This window comes from Liolophura sinensis, chromosome 2 (assembly GCF_032854445.1).
Source record: "Liolophura sinensis isolate JHLJ2023 chromosome 2, CUHK_Ljap_v2, whole genome shotgun sequence".
NCBI lineage: Eukaryota > Metazoa > Mollusca > Polyplacophora > Chitonida > Chitonidae > Liolophura > Liolophura sinensis.
Window position 1 is genome coordinate 15,368,566 of NC_088296.1, and position 23,804 is coordinate 15,392,369.

At 38.5% G+C, this 23,804-nt stretch overlaps 2 protein-coding genes across 2 annotated transcripts in view; both read left to right on the forward strand.

Moving 5' to 3' along the window:
- Positions 1-22,692, forward strand: part of LOC135462520 (neurofilament medium polypeptide-like) — a 46,045-nt gene extending 23,353 nt beyond the window's left edge. The window contains exons 12-21 of the mRNA XM_064739745.1: positions 5,486-5,542; positions 7,879-7,932; positions 9,565-9,747; positions 13,912-13,992; positions 15,009-15,060; positions 17,821-17,981; positions 18,864-18,917; positions 20,482-20,598; positions 21,797-22,026; positions 22,275-22,692. Coding sequence (XP_064595815.1) covers positions 5,486-5,542; positions 7,879-7,932; positions 9,565-9,747; positions 13,912-13,992; positions 15,009-15,060; positions 17,821-17,981; positions 18,864-18,917; positions 20,482-20,598; positions 21,797-22,026; positions 22,275-22,692 — 1,407 coding nt within the window. The remainder of the gene's footprint in view (positions 1-5,485; positions 5,543-7,878; positions 7,933-9,564; positions 9,748-13,911; positions 13,993-15,008; positions 15,061-17,820; positions 17,982-18,863; positions 18,918-20,481; positions 20,599-21,796; positions 22,027-22,274) is intronic.
- Positions 22,693-23,083: 391 nt separating this feature from the next.
- LOC135462521 (uncharacterized) overlaps positions 23,084-23,804 on the forward strand; it is a 31,255-nt gene continuing 30,534 nt past the window's right edge. Inside the window, exon 1 of the mRNA XM_064739747.1 lies at positions 23,084-23,341. Coding sequence (XP_064595817.1) covers positions 23,084-23,341 — 258 coding nt within the window. The remainder of the gene's footprint in view (positions 23,342-23,804) is intronic.

Genomic DNA, 23,804 nt, shown 5'->3' on the forward strand with positions numbered 1-23,804 from the left:
GAAAAAAATGATTGACGTTTTATACCATTTTAAATTTGTAAGCCCTGACATGTCTGAGGAAATTAAGTGAGTACATTAGGATGAGAGAGAATTTAATATACAGTTGTGTAAGTTATGGAACATGGCCTGTTTGTTCAAAACTAGATTAAAACTTAATACTAAATTTAACTTTAAGCTAAGTGTCATAAATTTTGTACTTAGCCCCCCCCCCCCCCCTCAAAAAAAAGGTGTACCAGTGTATTAAATATTGACTAAAACTGCTGTTGTTTTACTTTGACTTTGGAGAACAGCTTTGACTGTTGTGTTTGGCTAAAATTTTAAATATAAAATATGCCTTAAAACCAGTATTAGCTAGTATACTTTTGAACGACTTGGCTCAGAAAATCGTGGGTTAAAATACATACATGCATAATGCGTAGAAATCTTTGTGTAAACTAATAAATTTTAAAAAACACACAAAAAACACAGGTACATTAACAACATGCATGCTTTGTGCGGAATTTTTTGTATGTCGTTTCCATATTTGGGTGCAATCATGTAAAATTGTGTATAGTTTAATTGTGCAGCCATATCTAGTGTAGTTTGATGAAAGCTTATAATTGCTGGCTAAATTTTATATGCCAGGCACATGTATGTGTGGACACCTTCTGCAATTTTAAGGTTAGCTGCACATACATTGAAAGTACATACGCATGTATGTATTTATGAAAGGTTTATAGAGCTAAAAGGTGAACATTTGAATATCACGAACTTCCAGCTTGAGGTATGATTGTATTATTCTCAAGTCAGTGGAGAATACAAGTGGTTCCTGTCCACAACTTCATTTATTTATTTGATTGGCATTTTATGTTGTACTCAAGAATATTTCACTTGTTTGAAGTGTATGAATAAAGGTGAATAAAGAGTGAATATATGTCCTTATATAAAAATGGACAATAACGACTTATGGAGTGATAGGGACATCTTGAAATTTGGCCCCAAAGTTTGAAAGAGCTGATTCTGTTGTTTTGTGTTAAACTTTTCATCAGTGAGGGATTTTAAGGATCAAAACCCAGGTTTGGTCATACCAAAAACTTAAAAGTGATACTTGTTTCTGTCTCGCGTGCCACTCAGCACTGAGTGACTAGAGCAAAGAAATAGGACTGAATGGCCCGTTTCAGTATAAGGTGACTGGGTGGGGTGTCATGTCTGGTGTCTTCAGCATAATACTTTAGCGTCAGCAGCACTTTGGTGGCATGGATTTGCTCTGCCCCCCAAAAGACACCGTATATGTACACGCACCTAATGACACCTGGTCGTCATGTGAACGACAAATTGTTACATGTAAGTACGGTGTTAAGCCCCAATCTTTTATTCATTCTAACCATTCTGTGCACGCATTATAGTGATGTCCCGTTTAAACTTTGACAGCGCTTATTGGATCCAGGTGCTTATATGGTACAGGTAACTGTAAATGTCCAATGAAGTGTGAGAAGAACATGCCTTTAATATAGAATTGGTTTTTAAACATGTACTTTAACATGCAGGTATAGTAAGCGCATGATGTGTTATTAATGCCGCAAGCAGCTATTATATACATGTAGTTACACAGTTTGCAGGAGCTAACATGCATATATTGCACACCTGGCCTTTGATGTCTTATTATTGACAGGCAGAGGTGTGAAAAGTAACACTTCAAAGTCTAGAGTACTTTGTGATCAGTGGATGTAAAAGTGTAGTATTTTATGAACAATATCAGCACATAAAAAGACATGAACTTGATGATAGGAGATTATAACTCCTTTAATTAAAGAATTAATCATAGAGTCAAATGCTAGTGAATTGACACCTAATCAAAAAAATCTGACTGCATATTCAGGCATGCGTGGGGTGCTTCAGAAGTTAGTGGTGTCTGATGTCAAGTTCATCACGATTGATCCTTTCTTACATATATGTACTTGGTGTGTAAGAAGTAGGTGTAAGAAATTCTTAAGACAATCTGAAAGAAAGATATGACTGGGTGATAGCTTAGGTACCACTGAGAGTGTCCCAATAATGTTTAATGTTGAAGGGGAAAGATGCAGGTTGAAAATGAAAATTGGTAAAAAGAAAGTGACATGGAAGGTATTATATAAGGTATGTATCAGTGTATATATGCAAATATTTCCAGGTACAAATAGTTTACCACATGTCCATGTGTATCTTTCAGTGATTGCAGGCACGTGTACATGTATGTGGCATGACATCCTAAAATTCAAAAAAAAAAAAGCACCATATGTGCCGTCCATCTCATGTATGAAGCTAATATTTCTAATTCTTTCATGTTTTTCCATGTCATCCAAACATGCCACATCCATCTCTCCATCTCATCCAAACATGCCACATCCATCTCATCCAAACATATCACATCCAACTCTCCATCTCATCCAAACATGCCACATCCAACTCTCCATCTCATCCAAACATGCCACATCCAACTCTCCATCTGATCTAAACATGCCACATCCAACTCTCCATCTGATCTAAACATGTCACATCCATCTCATCCAAACATGCCACATCCAACTCTCCATCTCATCCAAACATGCCACATCCATCTCTTCCAAACATGCCACATCCAACTCTCCATCTCATCCAAACATGCCACATCCATCTCATCCAAACATGCCACATCCATCTCATCCAAACATGCCACATCCAACTCTCCATCTCATCCAAACATGCCACATCCATCTCTTCCAAACATGCCACATCCAACTCTCCATCTCATCTAAACATGCCACATCCATCTCATCCAAACATGCCACATCCATCTCTTCCAAACATGCCACATCCAACTCTCCATCTCATCTAAACATGCCACATCCATCTCATCCAAACATTTTCCATGCACCTTGTGAATCTGTTCAATGGAGGACAAAGTTGAGGACCCTATATAGGATACAAAGATTTTGGTGAATTACCAGGTGATGGGCTGATATCAATGAGAGAAGTGATAGTAAACCTCAATGTGTGCCAACATGATGAGATTGAGGGAGTAAGGATTACCTGCTGCTGCATATCTCTAATAACTCAAAGACATGGCAGTTACGAAGGTGTCATGAAGTGCTGCCTTATGAAGTAACATATGGTGATGAACTGGTGTCTTGAAAGCTAGTACACAGTTAAGCGGCACAGCTATATTTAGGCCTGCTGAGGTGACATAATTGTTGTATATGAGACCTGTACACTGCTAAAGCTGTTTATCAAAAAGACATCGAGTCATAATGCTGTCAATGGAGGCCGTCCAGTGCGTGGATTTAAGACTGGCGATTGATAACACAGCTCATGTGTACAACCACAACAACGCTCAGCAGTCAGGCACAGCAAAGGTGAGGCTTTCAGGAGACGTAAATATTGTGTGCCGACTTTAAACTATGTACTGTAATTCTTCAACCTATTCTCATGTTAACAAGGCGTTTATTAAGCATATGCTGAAGGCATTATTCTGTGTTGACTCATAAAATTATACTTTTTATGAAGCCCTGATATTGGCCAACTGAACAAATGTAAATATGTCTCCAAAATCGAATGAAAAAAGTGCATAAACTGCACTGAAAGTTGCACTTTCATATGCGAAACAGTTGAGGAGTTAGGGTTCTGTATATAGTTGTGCTATATGTACACTGTACATTGTTGTATTCATGCATGCATGTATTACACAGGCACTGTAATTCTTTAACCTTTTCACATGTTTACCAAGTGTTTATTCAGGCATATTCTGAAGGCATCATTCTGTGTTGACTGATGAAATTATAAATTATTAAAATCCTGAAATTGGCCAATCCAACCAATGCAGTTTTGTCTCCAAAATTACATTAAAAATGTGCATAAATTGCACTAAAAGCTGCTCTTTCATATGCAAATAGGTTGGGGAATTAGAGTACACTTCATGCATGTACTATACAGTACAGATTGCTGACATTTATAACTTGATACATTGATACTTTTTTTGTTTATTTTTTATCAGCAAATGTTCTAACAGTCAATCTGTATAACAGAATGGTGATCACTTGATGTAAACTAGTGGAAAGTTAGATGTAAATTGAAAACTGGTGAATGCCTTGAAATGTCCTTTGCTTTTTCACCATCTTAATACACGCCCTACAGCAGTCTGATAAGTTGGCAGATAGTCCATGTATTTATAGGTGATTTAGAGGTATAGCACTAAAATTTATTTATTTATTTATTTTGATAAGTGTTTGAAAGCTATATTTATGTGTCATTCTACCAGACTGAAATGTTAATCCAGCTTGATAATTCTGGATGTTTAAATACTGGTATATAGTCTAATTAAACTGAAGATCTTGTGCCAGGATGGAAATGTAAATTTCATATTAGTTAGTGTTGTTTACAGAAATTTAAGGTAAAACCTAAACGCTGTCAGCTTCCGTTGGCCATGGGCTTCCCCCACGCTAATTGCAGGCTGCATGCCATTGTGTAATGTGAAATACTTTTAAGTATACGATGTAAAACTCCAATCCAAAAAAATACAGATTTCTCCGAAGAGGGACAGATATGCTTTCAGTGAGTTACATCATTTTGAAAGCTTCTTTATTTTTTTATTTATTTTTTTTTTGAGCAAAATTATTTTTAATATTTTGGGATTTAAAAATTCACCAAATCACCAGGTTTACTTGAAACCCAGATTTGTTCACCATAGCACCACAAAGGGGTCATCATGTAATGATGGCGTGTATAATCACCATAACACCACAAAGGTGTCATAATGTAATGATGCCGTGTATAATCACCATAACACCACAAAGGTGTCATTATGTAACGACGGCATATATAACCACGGTGGCACCACATACTGACGGCATACATATGCCATCTTGGCACTTGCTAGCGTGCAATATTTTAACCACTTTGAGAAATACATCCCAGGTTTCCCTGCTCTTGGGGTCTAGGTGACAATAAGATGGGTTGACGATGCTAATTATATGTCTGCTTGTGAAATGAAGTCGTTCGTTGAAGACCAGGGCCCATATTTATCAACAGTCTTAAGACTAAGTCAAAAATTCAAACACAACTACAAATAAAATGCTTCACTCTTTGTACACAGATTCATTACTGCAAAACAATATACTACCAGCAGTTTGAGTCTTTTGCTGGTCTGAATTTATGTTTTTAAAAGAATTAAAAACTTTTATGACTTAAGTCTTAAGCTCCTTGATAAATACGACCCCTGGTCTCGCACTAAATTGGTGTGCATAACCGTGCGTCATATTACAGGAATGGTTCTTCAGTAATTTGCCAGCGGTCGGTGGTTTACCCTTAGCTCTCTGGTTTCCTCCACCAGTTAAACTGACAACCATCATATATTATATAAAGTGATTAACCCTTGAGCATTGTGTAAAACTGTGTTTTACACAAGTAATTGTGTTTTACTTCAATCCGCTTTTAAATTTGCAGCTGAATACCAGTCTGTGATCGGTTGTGTGTTCATTTTATATTTTTGCAGAAAGAATTGAAAAACTGTAAAGAGAAACTTGTTCAAGACACCAGTACACATGTACATGTAGGTCCCTTTGACAGTTAGTCATTGGTTCGGTTTCCTTGCATGGATTTGTTTCTTCTAATCGACGCATGTTATTTTGTATTGTATTAAAAGTACACATATCACTATGGATTCCACTGTTTCCCTTATTATTCACATTTTTTGTTGTTTTGTACACTCTCCAGTGTTTTGATAATTGAATCTTGGGATTTTATTTACATAAATGTATGATTTTAATAAATAAATGTTTTTTTTTTTCTCTCCTTTTTTCAAGAAGTGTCCATTTGAATATGCAGTTTACAACATGTTTGAGTTCATTAAGTACCACAGTGGTTTTATAACAGAACGATGCCTATCATTTCTTGTTGTCTTATCTCCTGGCAAACATAAATTTGTAATAGCATACTGGTCAGTTCCCAGTTAATGTTAGACACTATGGCTAAATCTCTGCTGGTCCCAACCTAATTCAGACTGTAAAACATCTTTGCTCACTACAACTAATATAGGTCCTTAATTGACCAATGAGTTTGCTTGCTAAGATCATGCCATAGGCTACTATGTCTATACTGTATTGAAGTTAAGTTTGGTTGGTTGTTCAGATCATGCCGTAGGCTACTTTGGCTATACTGTATTGAAGTTAAGTTTGGTTGTTCAGATCATGCCACAGGCTACTATGACTATACTGTATTGAAGTTTAGTTTGGTTGAATTTCTTGCATGGATTTGTTCTCACTGTTTTATTTTTTCTTTATATAAATTAATCTGCATGTGATACTGTTTTAATTGTATTTTAAGCTCATTAAAATGAGCTTTGCAAAATGGTGGCCAGTGGTATGAACCTTAGAGTCACCTGACTTGTAGTTGTTCCTGTATATTACACATTTGATGTCACTTTCAAAAGCTCCACAGAAATCTGGATGAAGGAGTATTGTAATTGCAAGATAACAATGGTGGTCCCATAATTGACATGATAGTATATAAAGATAATAACACGTAAAGGAATTTTTAAATCGCTGAATTTGCAGCCGCGAACATAATAATTAATCTTAATTTTTATACGTGCTGTCTTCCTTTCCAGCCATATGGGGGAAGGTCTGTCAGCAACCTGCAGATGATCGTGAGTTTCCTCCGTGCTCTGTCTGGTTTCCTCCCACCATAATGCTGGCCACTGTCTTATACGTGAAATTTTCTTGAGTACGGCGTAAAAGACCAATCAAATAAATAAATAACTAAATTTTATATTGTGGGTACTTGAGAAGTACACCTTTTCTCATATTTAATGCAAGCTTTTGATATTAAGTGTGTATTTTGTACGATCAAAAACAAATTTCTCTCAGATATATTTTTCTTTTCATCATATTTTGTTTTATAATCAAAATAATAATGACCATTTGTGCCCCAGGCTTTACAACTGAGGAGATGATAGAAAGACGTAGACTCTGAAAGTTGACTGATTAGGCTTTCGTTTTCACCATTATACCTCTTCTGGAGGCTTTAATGTGGAATTTGCATAGACAGCTTGATAATAGTGAATTAAAGTCCCTAATGGCAATTCGCAGAGAAACTTAAGGGACTTATCGCAGACTCAGAACATGCTATTATGCAAGCAGGGTCAATGCAATAAATCCTTGATGCTTTGATTTCACAAACACTTGTTAAGTCGGGCGCAAGTCAACTTGCAGTCCTGTAAGCATCTGAGTCGAACTTGACAAAGACTTGACAATCGTGACTGGCTGTGTCTGACCAGATATAGTTTGTTTTTAACGTACGTTGGCAATGACTCACAGCTTCTCCAATCCCATGCAAGCTGTGCCCAACTGAGTGCAACTTGATGCAACAGCTGGATGCTTCTGGTCGCGGAAAAGTAGGACATATTCAACTTCAAACTTGAATCACAAGCCGGGCAGAACTTCCAAGTTCCTTTATAAATCCAGTGTTGCTCCAAGCTGCTTTAAGTGGCCAAATCCCCAGTTACCATGGTTACTGCTTGTCTGACAGGCAGAACTTCCAAGTTCCTTTATAATTCCAGTGTTGCTCCAAGCTGCTTTTAGTGGCCAAAACCTCAGTTACCATGGAAATGTTGCTCCAAGCTGCTTTAAATGGCCAAAACCCCAAGTTACCATGGTTACTGCTGCATGTCTACCATGGTTGTCTGATGGTTGGTATACACCAGGCTAAATTAGGGACTCAGTGTAAATGTCCGTGCAGAGTTTCATATAATCTACGTGAACTCACACTGCAATGTTTCAACTTTGTATTCTAGGTCTACTTTCTCCTTTCATTTCTAAAGGTTTGGCAGTTTTCAAAGTGTTTTGAATATTTGAAAAACATTATTATGTTGTCTTGCCTTTTTTCCAGGAAGAGGTTGCAGAGTATAAAGAAAAACTGGAAAATATTGAATCTCCGGCCCGTGTAGGTTGCCAAGACAACCAGAGTTTTGCTTGTTGGTCCTTAATTTGTGTTGTTACCAATAAACATGATAAAAGCATGGTGGTTCTGGTACACTAACATAAATACAAACTTTTAAGCTATGACATTGTGGTTCTTTCTGTATTTTAATGCTTTTTTATAATTCAGCACTAATTCAATTAAAGGCTTCATTTGATGTATTACTTTTAACAGTTTGCTGAATTTCAGTTGTTGAAAGATGACATGTTAACTCACACAGCTGCATGTTTTCTGCGCACAGTTAATTCATACTTACGTTAGGGATTAGGGTTCCATTGAAATAAATAAACAAACTTACACGGATATTTGCTTTCAACATTATGTAAGGCTCTCCAGGCCCAATATCCACTGGTTCAAAAGTGGTGAATACAACTGAAAGCTGCAGTGGAATTCAGTTATTGGCAGGTACATGTATATTTATCAGTTTCACATATGGCCTTGCCAAGCGCGAACAAGGGGCGTATGCCGTGTTCTGGAGGAGTGGCTTAAGACCAGAATAGACATATATCAGTGTGAATCATGCATGTCAATCTTACGATTGAACCCATTTGTACTTAGACTCTTCAAAACTTCCAAGAAAAGGCATTGACCAAGACAAAAGGTTGCATGTCAGACTACTTTCATGATCTGAAGACTAACATTGTCTGAATTCTTGTTCATTTTTGTCTAAGTAGGGTTTTGAAGTTTGTGTGATATTTACCAGTTAATATTGTAATTTTTGACTGTAACTGCTTTGTTTGATTTTAAAAACCTGTGCAAATAGTAACCTTAATTGAGTATATCGTCAAGCAAACTACACATAGGTGTACTTTGTTTTGACATGAGATGCGTGTTCTCAGTATCACAATGTCCTTTGCGAAAAAATAAATTCCAATGCTAGTTGGAGTAATGAACTCTCTGAATATTTTTAAAAGAAAAAATCACACGGGCAGGGGATGAATAAATACATTGAAATTTTGAAACTCCCCCGAGATTTTAATAAAGAAATGCAGAAAATTCTGGAGACTTGATTTTAGCACCCCTGTGATATGAACAAATAGCATGGAAAACGTTCCCCCATTGAAATGTTAAATCGGTGATATCCTGTTTCGTATCCTTTATATAATAGACAAAGCTGTAGAAATAATTAAGAGCTTGTTTGGCATATTGAAAGAACAAAACATATAAAGCAACAATGTTATTGGAATTGGCTCTCCTTGGATGTAAACATTTAACTTTGCTTCTGCTTGGAAAGGTACAGACTACTGATTTTGTATTTTCTATTTATAAAGTGTCACCCTTAGCAAAACTTTACTTGTCTGTTATACTGAGCAGCTGACCAGAACAGCTTGAGTACGGCGTAAAACACCAATCAGATAAATACATAAATACCTTACTTTTGATAGATACAGGTTTGTTTGAGCTAGTTTGTTTGAGTCCAGGCATGCATTGTTTTTATGTTTCAAGGTGATAAAAATGATGTGATGCTGGGGAAAATGTAAGTTTAAACTCTAAAAATAAGATTTTGTGACCTTCATTTGCTGGTAAAAATGCACTTTTTCAGGTGAATACTTCGAACAGATACATTAATTACCATTTGACATGATTTTGATACAGGGCAGTGAGTCATCCCTCTCAGGTCCAGCCGTTGACACTGTGAAGGAAACCGGCGACCCCTCAGCCACAGGCCTTGATGACCAGTCTGTGGCTCCAGAGCCAGACGACCAGGCAAATGCCATCCCAGAGGTGCCAGATGACCAGTCTGTAAGCAGCAAGATCTCTGCCACAAGCTCTAAGGATGTAAGCAATCTCAGCTTTCTCCGTTGTCTGAATTACATTTTATAGATGTGTACAATGAGGCATTTGTATAGAGGGAGGGGGGTTTGGGGAGCCCCTCCAGTGATCAGTGGGATGGCCAAGCATCCTTGAAGTCAGATTAAGGCAAAAGGCTTAGACATTGATAATTTTGATAGTTCCTACCTTGCAAGCAAACAAAAATTATGCACAATCATAAATTACTGTAAACCTTCATTTTCATACTGAGGTTAAGTTCTTCACTGAGGTCAAAAGCCTTCAAAAATACATTTAATATTAAAGTTTGCTCGAATGTTTAGGCTTAGACTGATAATTTTCATAGTTCCTAGTTTGCAAGCAAACAAAAATGATGCACAATCATAAATTACATGCACTGTCAATATACACTGTTTTCATGCTGAGGTTAATTTTCTTTGCTGACGTTGGGAAGCATTCAAAATTGCATCTAATATTAAAGTTTGTTTTTCTTGTTGATATTTAGCTTTCTTGTTGATGTAAATAATAATGTTATTAAATGATGCGTTTACTTACATCTACATATTGCTTGTTTAAGAGTTAATGTTGGTTTGGACTTAAATAGCTTATGGCCAATCATAAGTTAAATGATATGGCCAGTGATGACCACACCTTAGTTAGTTGAGTCCTGGTAGTCTTTGTTGTTTATAGATATATATATATATAATTGTCTACAATGTTCAACTATTTAATCACATGCTGCTTGAAAAGAAAAAGAGACGCTCTCGTTCAAAGAGATCAAAATCTCGATCCAAAAGCAGGGTAGGTATGCAAGTCAGTTTTTTGGTGTTGGTGGGTCACAATTGTAAACAGAACAATTAAAGCAGGTTAAAGGCTCTCTCCAAACAACCAGGTAGTAAGCAAGTAGCTTGCCATTGCTTTGATTGTGTAGCAGTTGAAGTTATGTACTTTTAATAATTTAATAATTGATCCTTATGTTCAAAAACCATATCATTAAAACAGATAGCAGCCTCATGATTAGTGTTATTTATTTATTTGTTTGATTGGTGTTTTACGCCGTACTCAAGAATATTTCACTTATACGATGCCGGTCAGCGTCATAGTGCATGGAAACTCGGTGGAGCTCGGGGGAAACCCACGACCATCCACAGGTTGCTGCCGCACTGATTAGTTTTAGTTCACGTGTACGTCATTTCAAGCCCCAGATTCAGTTCAGTTCTTAAGTTTTCTATATGTTATTTTCTACGTTTTCCAATGAAACTGTATGCTCCTGTTCATGGAACGTTTCGAGTACAGGTTACACAGACCCACATAAAACAATGTAAAATGCATGGAATTTCATGAATTTCCACTTGATTACAGTAAGTCTTCAATCAGTTTGACCTTTAAATCACTGTTTTTGGTGGCACTTAAGGCATAATTATGATGAAAATGACAGCAAATATTATTTGTTGGTGTCACTAAAGATGCAAGCTTTATAAAACTGTACAAATTATTTCTCTTCACCCCATGGTTCTCTCAGATGTTTTAAAATATTGCACACAGTGGTGGTTAAAGAGGTTGAAGAATTAGGGTATATATATATATATATATATATATAATATATATATATATATATATATATATATATATTGGTTTGTTGGTCCCATGTGCCTAGGTCCATTAGCACTCAACTCAGCTAGGTCTAACTTATGTGTCCATAGCTTCACCAGTGGATGAAAGTTTAATGCTAGAAGATCCCCTGCTATGAGTGTGCAAGTGATGAGCTAGTGGTGTGCTAATGGCATGCAAGTAGCAGGCTACATGTAGGTGTCAACTTACGGCATGCTGTTGAGAAGCTTAAGCCTGGTTGTACTGTATATGCTGTACAGTAATTCTTCAACTTTTTGGCATGTTCGAAAGGTGTTATTTAAGCATATTCTGAAGGCATTTTTCTGTGTTAACTGTATAAAATTATACTTTCTGTGAAGTCATAAAACAGGCCAATCCAACCAATGTAGTTTTGTCTCTAAAATGAAATTTAAAATGTGCATAAATTGCACTGAAAGTTGCTCTTTCATATGCGAAAAGGTTGAAGAATTAGTAGTTAAGCTTTGTATATTATAAATCATGGTTTGAGAATGATTATAGACCACTGGAGAAATCATTGGAACACATGCATGATTCTTTGTTCCCATACATCACCACTGCTTTTTAAAGGGTCACTTCCTCCCAGTTCTCTAATTAGCGAGGATTTATTGATACTCAAGATTATTGATCAGGCAGTGTTTCTTTTCTCCTGCCTGGTCACTTCAATAAATTAACATATGTGTGCCATACAGCTCAAAAGTAAGCCAATAGATCTGGCACGCTCCTCACGACAAGTTACCTTGGCAACAAAGGCACCAAAGGAAAACGTGATGAGGACATTATGAGAGCTGTTGAAATTGATTTGTGTTTTGCGCTCGATACTTGACCACTTGACTTTCACCATTTGATGCATTGCCTTTTCTCAGTTCCTTGACTGAGAGTAAACCTGGGATATCTTGTAAAAGTGAGAGCAAGAGGGATTCTTTTTTGTGGGTTTATCCTGACATGGCAGAGGAATTGACATTTTCCTGAACAAGCGTGGCTCCGCTGACATTTAGTGAAATAATTTCTGAAAGACAGCAACAATTTCGTGATCTGGGACGTGTTAAGTTTCATATCCGATAATGAGACGAAAGACCCTTAAAAAGGTATTATGGTCCTGTAATTAGTACAAAACAGATAATGTAAATTCTCCTATCGTAACTTTAGAGGTGTCGCAAGATTTTAGCTTTCAGTGTATGACTGTTTCATGATGTAATTAATCTGTGAAATGAGACAAAGTGATCAGTTACTCTTTCAGTCAATCCTGCAAATTAGACAATGTCCTATATCAAATGGTATATTGACAGTGGCCATCTGATTGTTACACTAGGACAAAAATTCCATGAAAGCAACAATCTAACTGTTTTTTTTTTTAAGTAATGTCAATGGCTGGAAACCGTGTCATTTAGGCCGTTTAAGTGCCGCAGCAACTTAAAAATTATTTCCAAGCTTTTATGTTTGTAAAAGCTAGTGTAACTTGGTCTACAACATATACATGCATGTGAAAAGATTAATGGTAGCCATTTTAATGTTATAGTTGACAAAATTTAGTACATGATTAAGGTTTAACTCTACACCATACTGAAGACTTTTACACTTGTGTAATGGTGGTAGGGGAACTGATTGGCGTAAACAGAAGTTCTTGGTAGAAAAAGCATTGGGGCCACTTTCACAAAACTTCGTAAATCTGTTTTTCATACGCTTTCTCGTAAATGACATCGCCTTATGGCACTTATAACCCAGACAACGTCTGTAACGAGAAGTCTATGACTGACAAAGTTTTGCGAAGGAGCCCCTGCTCCTCGTCAGCGACATGTATCCTGTGTACCTGTTACTGAGCTAGCAAGAGAGGATTCTAGGGGAAAAATGTACATCACTGGATTGGGACAGATTTCATTGAGTTCAAGTGAAAGCCCTTTTGTAGAAATTTATTATCTATTTTAGAGTATGTGCATTTCGTGTTTTGTTGTTGTTGTTGCAATGGATGTGAATATAGTTGTGTAGTTGTGAGGACTCTAGTTTTATTTTAGTAATTTGGTAGAATGCTATTTAGATTGATATTGTGGAGGCTTAATTTAACTGGAAAAGGTGAGAAAGTTATACCTTGATTGTAAGTGTCAATAATTCAAAATCGGGTGTTAAATGTTATGGTTTGTGAATTGTAATGTCAAATTTGTGTTGCGGTGATTTGTCAGTATACATTGTGGTACATGTATTTGAAGTTGTTATTTAATTTTATTGGTGTTTTACACCGTACTCAAAAATATTTCACTTATACAACCGGTAATATGGTGGGAGGAAAGTTGGCAGGGCCAGTTGAACACCAATGATTATCCGCAGGTTGTTGCCAGACCCATGTCCTCATTGATTATGTTTTCATTCCTCCTTAAATTATTCATGGCATAAACCACAATTTACACCTGTGAGCAACTGAATGTCATTAATTTACAGGAATGCCTGATCTGGGTGTCTGACTTAATTAATACAGTGATAGTTGGTCATCAGAGTTTCAGGTACTAACTAAAAGTGGATTGTAAGATCGTTTATTGTTGTATGAAACAGGAGGCTAAAACAACCGGGAGAGAGCCTCAGAGAAGCAGATCTCAGACAAGCACTTCCAGTAAGAAGAGTGGAGGAAGAGAGGTATATTAATAAATATCTGTTATGGTTCTGTTGAAGCAATGTTAAATGCTGAATTTCATATTTGCATTTTCAAGTGACATATTTAGCTTGATTCTGATTGATACATCAATCTTATAGTCAAGCTACATAATAGGTGTTTTCTTTTTTTGTTTTTTTGGTAAAGTTTGACTTATTTTTTGTCATCAAAAGTATCATTTTAAGGCCTTTGTGTGCTTCTGAAAATGCATTTTACTTACCACACCTCAGGTGAAATACATCTCCTACTCTCTTTCCTAGAACAACTTTGGTTGGAATTTAATATGATATGAAAGAAACGCTAGTGTGTCTGAGAAAAAGAACTATAATACCATGGTTCCAAATAAAAGGGACACCTGACAGTTTCTCAGTTGGTTAGCACACTAGCACAGCTTAATGACCTAGGAGCCTCTCACCAATGTGGTCGTTTTTAGTTCAGCTCGTGCTGGCTTCCTCTCGTGGGAAGGTCTTCCAGCAACCTGCGGATGGCAGTGTGTTTTCCCTCCCACCATGATTCTGGCCACTGCCATATAAGTGAAATATTCTTGAGTATGATGTAAAACATCATTTAAATAAATAAATAAATAAATAAATCCAAATGAAAGTCCTGAAAAAGTCATGGAGTTATTTCTGAAAGGTTTCTAAAGCCATTGAATGTATCAAGTATTCATTTGTTGTGCGTGAACCCTGCATTAGACTATGCTGCACTTCTCTTTAGACACCATTGGAGTTTTGCTTGACTACAATTAATGGCCTGGCTACAGGTAACAGAAAGTGTGTCATTTTCATTTATGCTATTGAGTGTAGTTTTGCCACAAATCTCAGACAAATTGTGTAAGAAAGCAGACAGAATATTTGTTTTTTTGGAAAGGAACTGGCAATAGCTTTCATTGTAAGACAGTGATAAAATTCTGCCTTTTGCCCCTATTTACCACTGCTTTATAATCAATATAGTTATACCATCTCTTAACCATGTTAACCCTTCGTGTGCTTTGTTTCAGTCAAAACAGAGCAGTAAGACAAGTCTGAAGCAGAAGAGTGAAGGTGGAACAGGTAAATGCGTAAAGACAAAGTTACAAATATTAACTTTTCTAAGCTTAATTATCTGCTCTGTTTTTACACACTCCTTTGTTAATGCAGTGCGGTGCATCTTGATTTGCAACTTCCATCCGTGTGTGTGTGTGTGTCTGTATTACACGTACATGTGGAAATGATTTCTCTCGTGAAAACTATTTGAACTTTAGTGCTTCCAGGTTTAGTGCAGTCACATAATCTCCACACAGTGATGACTGAACAGGATCTGATTGTATTTTGAACCTGGGAAATAAGAACAACTGAAGTATTTTACATGTGCTTACATGTATGTACATGTACTTCACACAAAATGAGGCGTCCCTTACAGACATGAGGTGTACACCTCTTTGAAGTGTATATGGGGTGAACGCCTCATGCACATCTTAGTGTGAGGTATAGATAAGGTGTACACCTCACAGGTGAGGTATAGGTGATGTGTATATGGGGTGAACGCCTCATGTACACCATAGTGTGAGGCATTGATGAGATGTACACCTCTTTGGTGAGGTGTAGGTGAGGTGTATATGGGGTGAACGCCTCATGTACACCTTAGAGTGAAGTATAGATGAGGTGTACACCTCAGTGGTGAGGTGTAGGTGATGTGTATATGGGGTGACTGCCTCATGTACACCTTATTGTTAGGTTTGGATGAGGTGTACACCCCATCTATATTATCTGAGGTGTACTGTACCGCAAGTACAGCCCTGTCATACGTCTTTACCTCATATCAGGAAAAGTCAACACTTACAAGATTACAGTTACACCTTAGGCACTTTGAAAGTTATAGAAAAACAAAAGATGTACCTCAGGTACACCTTCAGAACTTTGAGAATTTTTTTCTTTTTAGTGGTTTTTGAATACGAGCTAATTTACACCTCAGCAACTTTGAAAAAAATTAACATTCAGAAGATTTACCTCAAGTCAGGTTAGAAATTTTGAAAGCTAAAAGAAGAAAAATGATGTGCAAAAAGTACACCTTAGAAACTTTGAGAGTTTTTGATTATAATTTAGTGGTCATGTACCCCAGGTACACCTCAGCCATTTTTTTTAAGTTTTAATACTATTAAGAGATCAGATTTTGACATTTTATTTCAGACAAATGGTGAGTACAGAATTACAAATGTTATTGTGCAAAAGAAAAAATGTTTACGTAATAAATATAAGCCTTTGTCTTACCATATACTGACTTGCTATTCAGTGTGCAACTAATGACCAATCACAGAGAGTGAATATATTTGCCCCTGATTATTGTAAGATGGCTGGGCTGAAAAATGTGCAACCAGACTCTATGAAGACAGCCCAATTATGGACTGATTAATGCTTTCTGGGACAAAATTTATACATGTTTGGGCAAATGAACAGTTCTAGAGGGCATAGAAAAGGAGTAGCACTAAATTTTGATCAAGCAGCTAGAAAGTAAATGTATATCACTGTTGAAATTAGCTTAGATTTACAGATGCTGTAAACAAAGAACTGAGTGCACAAAGTTACTTAAATTTATCTAAATTTTTTACAGTCAATATTTAAGTGTTTTGAGCTTGTTTTCTATCAAAATAAAAGTGAAAACAGTATACATCCACCTAGCCTATCAGCATGTTCCTCAGCTATACCACAGATACACCTTATGCATCATATTTTTTACCTAATATTTACAGGGTACACCTCTACGGAGGTGTACTAGAGGTGTACTTGTACTAATTTGCATAATTGGCAGTACCACAGATACACCCTTAATACACCTCACATACACCTTAGACGTACCTCAGCTCAGATATACTCCAATGGTACACCTCACATGTACCTCAAGTATAGTACACCTTATAAGGGCAAGGGATATATTTAATGAACATAACACGCAGCTTCTATTTTTTTTTATTTTTCTTCTTTTCACCTTGTAAATTACCAGTCTTGGTACTTTGCTTGGTATTCTTAAGCAGGGAATTTTGAAGGTTCCCTTCCTTGCATTGTTCTTGTGGCCCTTGCTGGAATTCAGTTGTTGAACCATGTTTTTTCATGTAGTCTTACGTGACGTTCATCGGAGGCCATTGGCCTTCCACTAATGGGACGAATATGTTACACCAGGGAGAGTTTGCTAGTAACTGCAAAGAAAAGACAATACTGGATCAAATATAAATATATATATCAATAAAGAATACTTTTAAAGTTCAAAAAAATGTTGCTTTATTTTTGTTATGTACTCTAACCGAGATATTGCAGTATGCAAGTATACAAAAATGTATTGAAAATCAAACTTCTACCACCCAAGAACCCATCTGTTCCACTGTGACATTACCTATTAGTTCACCGTTTAGGTCTGTTATGACCCCATTTCCGAAATAACTTGGGTTATGTTATTTGTTGTCTTTTATTTCAAATGGTGAAGGTCTGTGCATTCCCTCTGGCTACTCCATGTTTCTCCAGCCACTCTGTGACAAGCATTGTATATATAAAGTGAATAATTCTTGAATGTGGCATTTGACAACAATGAAGAAGATAAATACATACTTCCTGACTTAGAACTCAGGATATAAAGGGGGACAGACCATGCAAGCATGCATTGATGTTTCCTGCCTTCATCTTTTATGTCTGTGGAATGGCATTCCAGTGAGGCAGCACAATGATTCTCCTGTGAAGAAACAGACTTGACCAAAATAGTGTTGAAACAGTAGTAATATTTTTAACACCAAAAGAAATCTTATATTAAACCTATCAGACTTGTACTTTTGTGGTTTCCCACAGATCCAGTGCCGTCAGGTATTAAGGAGTATGCAGATGTGGCTGTACAAGACGAGGGTGGCAACCCTGATGCTGCCACAGTCAGCTCTCATTATCTGGACATGGTCAGAGAAGAAACAGGGGACTTCAGCAACTCCTACGATCTTCAAGATGAGGAATCCTGGGTAGGGTTGTCTACAAAGGGAAACAAAAACTAAATCCTCTAAATATTCGACTTTTATATGCAGTTTGAAAACATGCTGTACTGTATTTCAGAAGTTTACTTCTGAAAATCCAGAATTTCCTTAAAGTCTCCTTGTTTCCCCATTAAATTTGTTGCTTTCCAGTATAATCTTACATTGTGTCATACTCCTTACAGCGGATGCACCACTCTCTACCTTTCGCTTTACATCTCTGCCACCAGTAGCAAATTTTGTACAGAACTCTTGAATAACGCAGAGGTCACTGGGGTCACGGCAATGAGTCAGGAAGTGATGTCAGAAAACACACAGAATCTCTCTTAGCCCTGGCCTCCAGCGATACTTAATACACTAGCATGCCTTTTATCTAGACAATGTGCAGCATGATAACCAACACCTGAAACAGTTTTATTGATGAATGCTGATTGAATAGTTCTGGTAAGTGGGAAGGTCTGCCAGCAACCTGCGGATGGTCGTGGGCTTCCCCCGGGCTCTGCCAGGTTTCTTGCCACCATAATGCTGGTCGCCGTCGTATAAGTGAAATATTCTTGAGTACGGCATAAAATACCAATCAAATAAATAAATAAATTGAATAGCTCTGCCCGAGGACACAAGTGGTAAGGCTAATCCTAAGCAAGCCTATATATGTGCCTCTCACATGCTCCAAAGATCAGGCTTGTCTATTGGTTACAGTAATGTAAAGTGAGAGGTATCAAGCGCTGTAGAGAGTATGAGGTATATGTTTCTCAAAAGCATATTTTTTTTTTTTTCAGAAAATTCTGTTAGCCGTCAGAACTCTTCTGCTTTCATTCTTAGATTGCTATCACAGTAGTTTAATAAGCATTGCATATTTTTTTCTTATTTCAGGCCAGTGTTCCCAAAGATCAGATGACTGGTCGATTCATGCAGTACAGAAAACTAGTAAGTATTCATCCGATTTAACAGCTACATTTTCGTGACAATGTTGTCGTCACGTTTTTGCATAATGCATATTTAATTCTGTGTGTTAAATATATTATTTATGTTGAGTACAAATCTTTGTTCATTAATCATCAGTTTATTGCTTTAATTTTTTTTTTTTTTTTTTTTAGGAATTTAAAACATTTGCCTTTATCATTATTAGATGTACTTCATTTTAGTGCAGTCCCTTTCCTTGATGTCATTATTACCTAATTTGCATGCAGAATTTTTCGTAATACACTATTTCACCTAAAGCATATTTTCATTGCCACATTTTGTTTTATCCTGATTGATTCACCTCCCTTACAGGGCCACTTCAGAGGTTTTTCTAAAATTTTGATTAATTTCTGATCAGAAAAGGTTCATGGTTGGCAACAAAAGTATCATTCAGAAAAGGTTCATGGTTGGCAACAAAAGTATCATTCAGAAAAGGTTCATGGTTGGCAACAAAAGTATCATTCAGAAAAGGTTCATGGTTGGCAACAAAAGTATCATATCAAAAAAAAAAAAGGGAATTTTCACACCAGTCTTTAGGTTAAATGTGCGCATTAGCCAACAATGCAATCTCATTGGTCGGCAGCAATACACCTGTCAGGTGTCAAGTTAACCAGAAGGTTCCAATGACACGCCCTCTCACATGCATTCATACAGTTATATACTCATGTGTACAATGCAGATACATGGTTATAAATGACAGGGATTCCTTCTTGTAAACTTTAATGAGTGGAAAGAAACACTCTTCATAATTCAGTGAATTTCCAACACTGAAATAACTATCTATCATGAGACGTGTGAAAATTCTGGTTCGAGCAATTAAGTCTCGAGACTTTATACCCCCATCACACAAAACAACTTCTCACAGCCTTCTTAAAATTACTGCTGAATGAACTCAAACTGCGTGCAAACGAAGTGGACGTTGTAGCAACTTTTTACGGTCTCCATACAAACCCCCGGCTCAGTCGGGAAAAGTGCTCTAGAACTTCAAACCTGCTCAAAATTTTTTGACGGCCATCCCGTTCTGTAATTAGATGGAGTGACAACATACTTTAAACGAGATGGACACACTACGAATGGAATTGCTGTACTTCAATCCTAGTAGGGGTGTGTTACGAGGCGGTGTAGTAGGGCGTCAATTGCAGTACATCTGCACACCCACGGGATCCGTTTGTACCTCGTTTACAGACATGCCCACTTGTCCCAACTCGTGGACTAATGCATCATATTTTAGACATCATTTAGCCAAAATTCCACGTTCTGCGCCAACCATGGCCTGTTTTATGCCTTTCTTTAGAACGTGCAGGACGTTTTGAGAACAATTTTGCTGTGACAATAGCATTAAAGAATTTTTTAAATATTTTTCTATGATACCTGTGACCTTCTTCCTATGTTCTATGTACATGTATAGCCACAGACTTCATGCTCACTTTAACATGTTCATGATTATCTGTTTATTTAGGCTTTGTACATATGTAAGTCCTGTGCTCATTTCATCGGTCCATTCTTACACCTGTTGTTTTGTTTTCAGACACGCAAACGTCTTGCAGATTTAGAAGATCAACTGGCCACGACTGTCCGCAAAACTCACAAAAAAGTGGACACGCTGAAGGCACAGTTTCAGGAGCACAAATCCAAGTGGGAAGCTGTGAGTGTTATTCAAAGTAAAAAGAAAAGCTCTCCAGCGAAGTAACGAGTTCAAATCTGGACCACGTCATTTTTTGTGACAACTCAGACATCGTCTGTTATCTTGATTCTGACAATGAATAATTATTCCAGTTTTCTAAAATAATTTATGTGAGTTTCAATAGTTTATTTAAAATAGGCTGATGAAGCTTTTAAAATAGGCTGATGAAGCTTTTAAAATAGGTTGATGAAGCTTTTAAAATAGGCTGATGAAGCTTTCAAAATAGGCTGATGAAGCTTTTAAAATAGGCTGATGAAGCTTTTAAAACAGGCTGATGAAGCTTTAAAACTTAACACATCGTCTTAAGAAAGTGTGTTTTTCTCTCCATGTAAAGCATACATCTTTTGTCTGAAGAACATCCTCAGACGGAATTTTTGTGATTCCTCTCTCCACTGTTCTCGAGGCTGCTCTTGGCGGCATATAGTATTTGTGAAGAAATGATAACGATGTTAGTAACATCGAAACATCCTGGTAATAAGGCAGAGTTGTATATCCATGAGAAATCTCTTGTTAGGGTTCTTTAGGTCTACTGCAGTCTCCAATGCTTGCAAGGCCGTTAGGTTGTCTTTCAATGCGTGAATGACTCCGGAACCGCTCACAAATGCAGTCACTGTGAGTCCACCTTGGTGGGCCTCTGTGGCTCAGTTGGTTAGCACATTCGCACAGTTTTATGAACCAGAAGCCTCTCACCAATACGGTCACCGGCCATTACATGGGAAGGTGTACCAGTAACCTGCGGATGGTCGTGGGTTGCGGCTGTACCCGGATTGCTCCCACCATAATGCTGGCCGCCGTCGTATAAGTGAGGTATTCTTGAGTACGGCGTAAAACACCAATCAAATAAATCAGTCAAGTCCACCTCATTCTGGCTTCCTGTTCAGCCATATGTGTGAAGATCTGCCATCAACATGTTGATGGTCATGGGTTTTCTCTGGCTCTGTTTGATTCTCCTGTAAAATTTTATTAGTCAGTGTTGATTTTTTGCCAAAAAAACTGGCATAAATTAATCGCTTTAATATCATGAGGGTTTTTATTAATGGTCATGACAGGTCACTGATATATGTATGTAAGTCAAGATTTATAATGTGTGTTTTTTGTATAAATTCAGTACAACTATTCATCAAAAATGCCACTTGTACATTTGTGTTTGCATTGCCAGGAGAGAAATGTGCTTGTTCAGCAAATTGGACAGGCGATGAGGCTCCAGTCCGAGGCTGAGAATGAGGCTGACGTGGCTATGTCACAGCTGGAGGACTTCATCATTGAACAAGAGAAACTGGTCAGTATAACATCCATTTGTAATATAGGAATTTTGATTTTTGACATTATGGTGACGTCTCTTTGTGACGTATTGTCATCGCTTTGCAGCACACAATTAACATGGGTGTGGTATATGCTGTGCATACTGACAATTATCCACAAAGGTCACTCTAATGGGAACCTATCATACGCCTGGCAGCAGACCCTTGACCCCTCATTTTACTGACATCAAATGTTCCTTTTCCAGCTCGCCATGATGACGTCACATTGAAGTCCGTGCGACCTGACAGTAGAAACTGATACATTGTAACAGTGTAGACATTAAGCTACAACTCATTCTTGACCTAACAATGGCTCAATGGTGTGCCTCACACCAGTGCTTCACACCAGCGCCTCACACTAGGGCTTCACACCACCACCACACACCAGGACCACACACCAGGGCAACACACCAGCGCCACACACCAGTGCTCCACAACAGTGTTCCACACCAGCGCCGCACACCAGTGCCACACCCCAACGTCTCACACTAGCGCCACACACAACTGCGCCTCACACCAGCGCCACACACCAGGGCCTCACACCAGTGCCACACACCAGCACTACACACCAGCCACACACACCAGCGTGACACACCAGCTCCTCACACCAGCACCACACACCAGCACCACACACCAGGGCCTCACACCAGTGCCACACACCAGCACCACACACCAGGGCCTCACACCAGGGCCTCGCACCAGGGCCACACACCAGTTCCACACACCAGCGCCTCACACCAGCGCCACACACTAGTGCCACACACCAGGGCCTCACACCAGTGCCTCACACCAGCGCGACACACCAGCGCCTCACACCAGCACCACACACCAGCACCACACACCAGGGCCTCACACCAGTGCCACACTCCAGCGCCACACACCTGGGCCTCGCACCAGGGCCACACACCAGCGCCACACACCAGGGCCTCGCACCAGGGCCACACACCAGTGCCCCACACCAGCGCCACACACCAGTGCTACACACCAGGGCCTCACACCAGTGCCTCACACCAGCACCACACAACAGCGCCTCACACCAGCACCACACACCAGCGCCTCACACCAGGGCCTCACACCAGCGCCTCACACCAGCGCCTCACACCAGCCACACACACCAGCCACACACACCAGCCACACACACCAGCATGACACAACAGCGCCTCACACCAGCACCACACAACAGCGCCTCACACCAGCACCACACACCAGCGCCTCACACCAGCGCCACACACCAGGGCCTCACACCAGCGCCTCACACCAGCCACACACACCAGCCACACACACCAGCCACACACACCAGCGTGACACAACAGCGCCTCACACCAACGCCTCACACCAGCGCCACACACCAGCGCCACACACCAGCGCCTCACACTAGCGCCACACACCAGCGCCACACACAAGTGCGCCTCACACCAGAGCCACACACCGGCGCCTCACACAACAGTGCTCCACACCAGCGCCACACACCAGCGCCACACACCAGCGCCACACACCAGGGTCTCACACAATGCTGTAATGATCTGAAAACTCCCATTTTTTGTCGTAGTTAGTTAATAACTATTTTTTAATAAACCCGAGTGTTCTCAACACTGTAACATTTGTTCGTACCTCAGTATCTAGATAACTCAGTCTTTCATCGGGCAACCAGATGACTCACTTTATTTTATTTATTTCGAGATCTAATCTGAACAGCTAGCAATCAGAAATTTCCAAATTTTTAAAAGAGCTTAATCTTTGTGAGAAACACCATATCTGAATATGTGAATTTTTGAAGAAGTGATGCCTTAAGAATTTAGGTGTACAATTTACAGTTATCCATGACTGCTTTGGTGGTCAGAGCATCCATGTCAAATTCGACCCAGA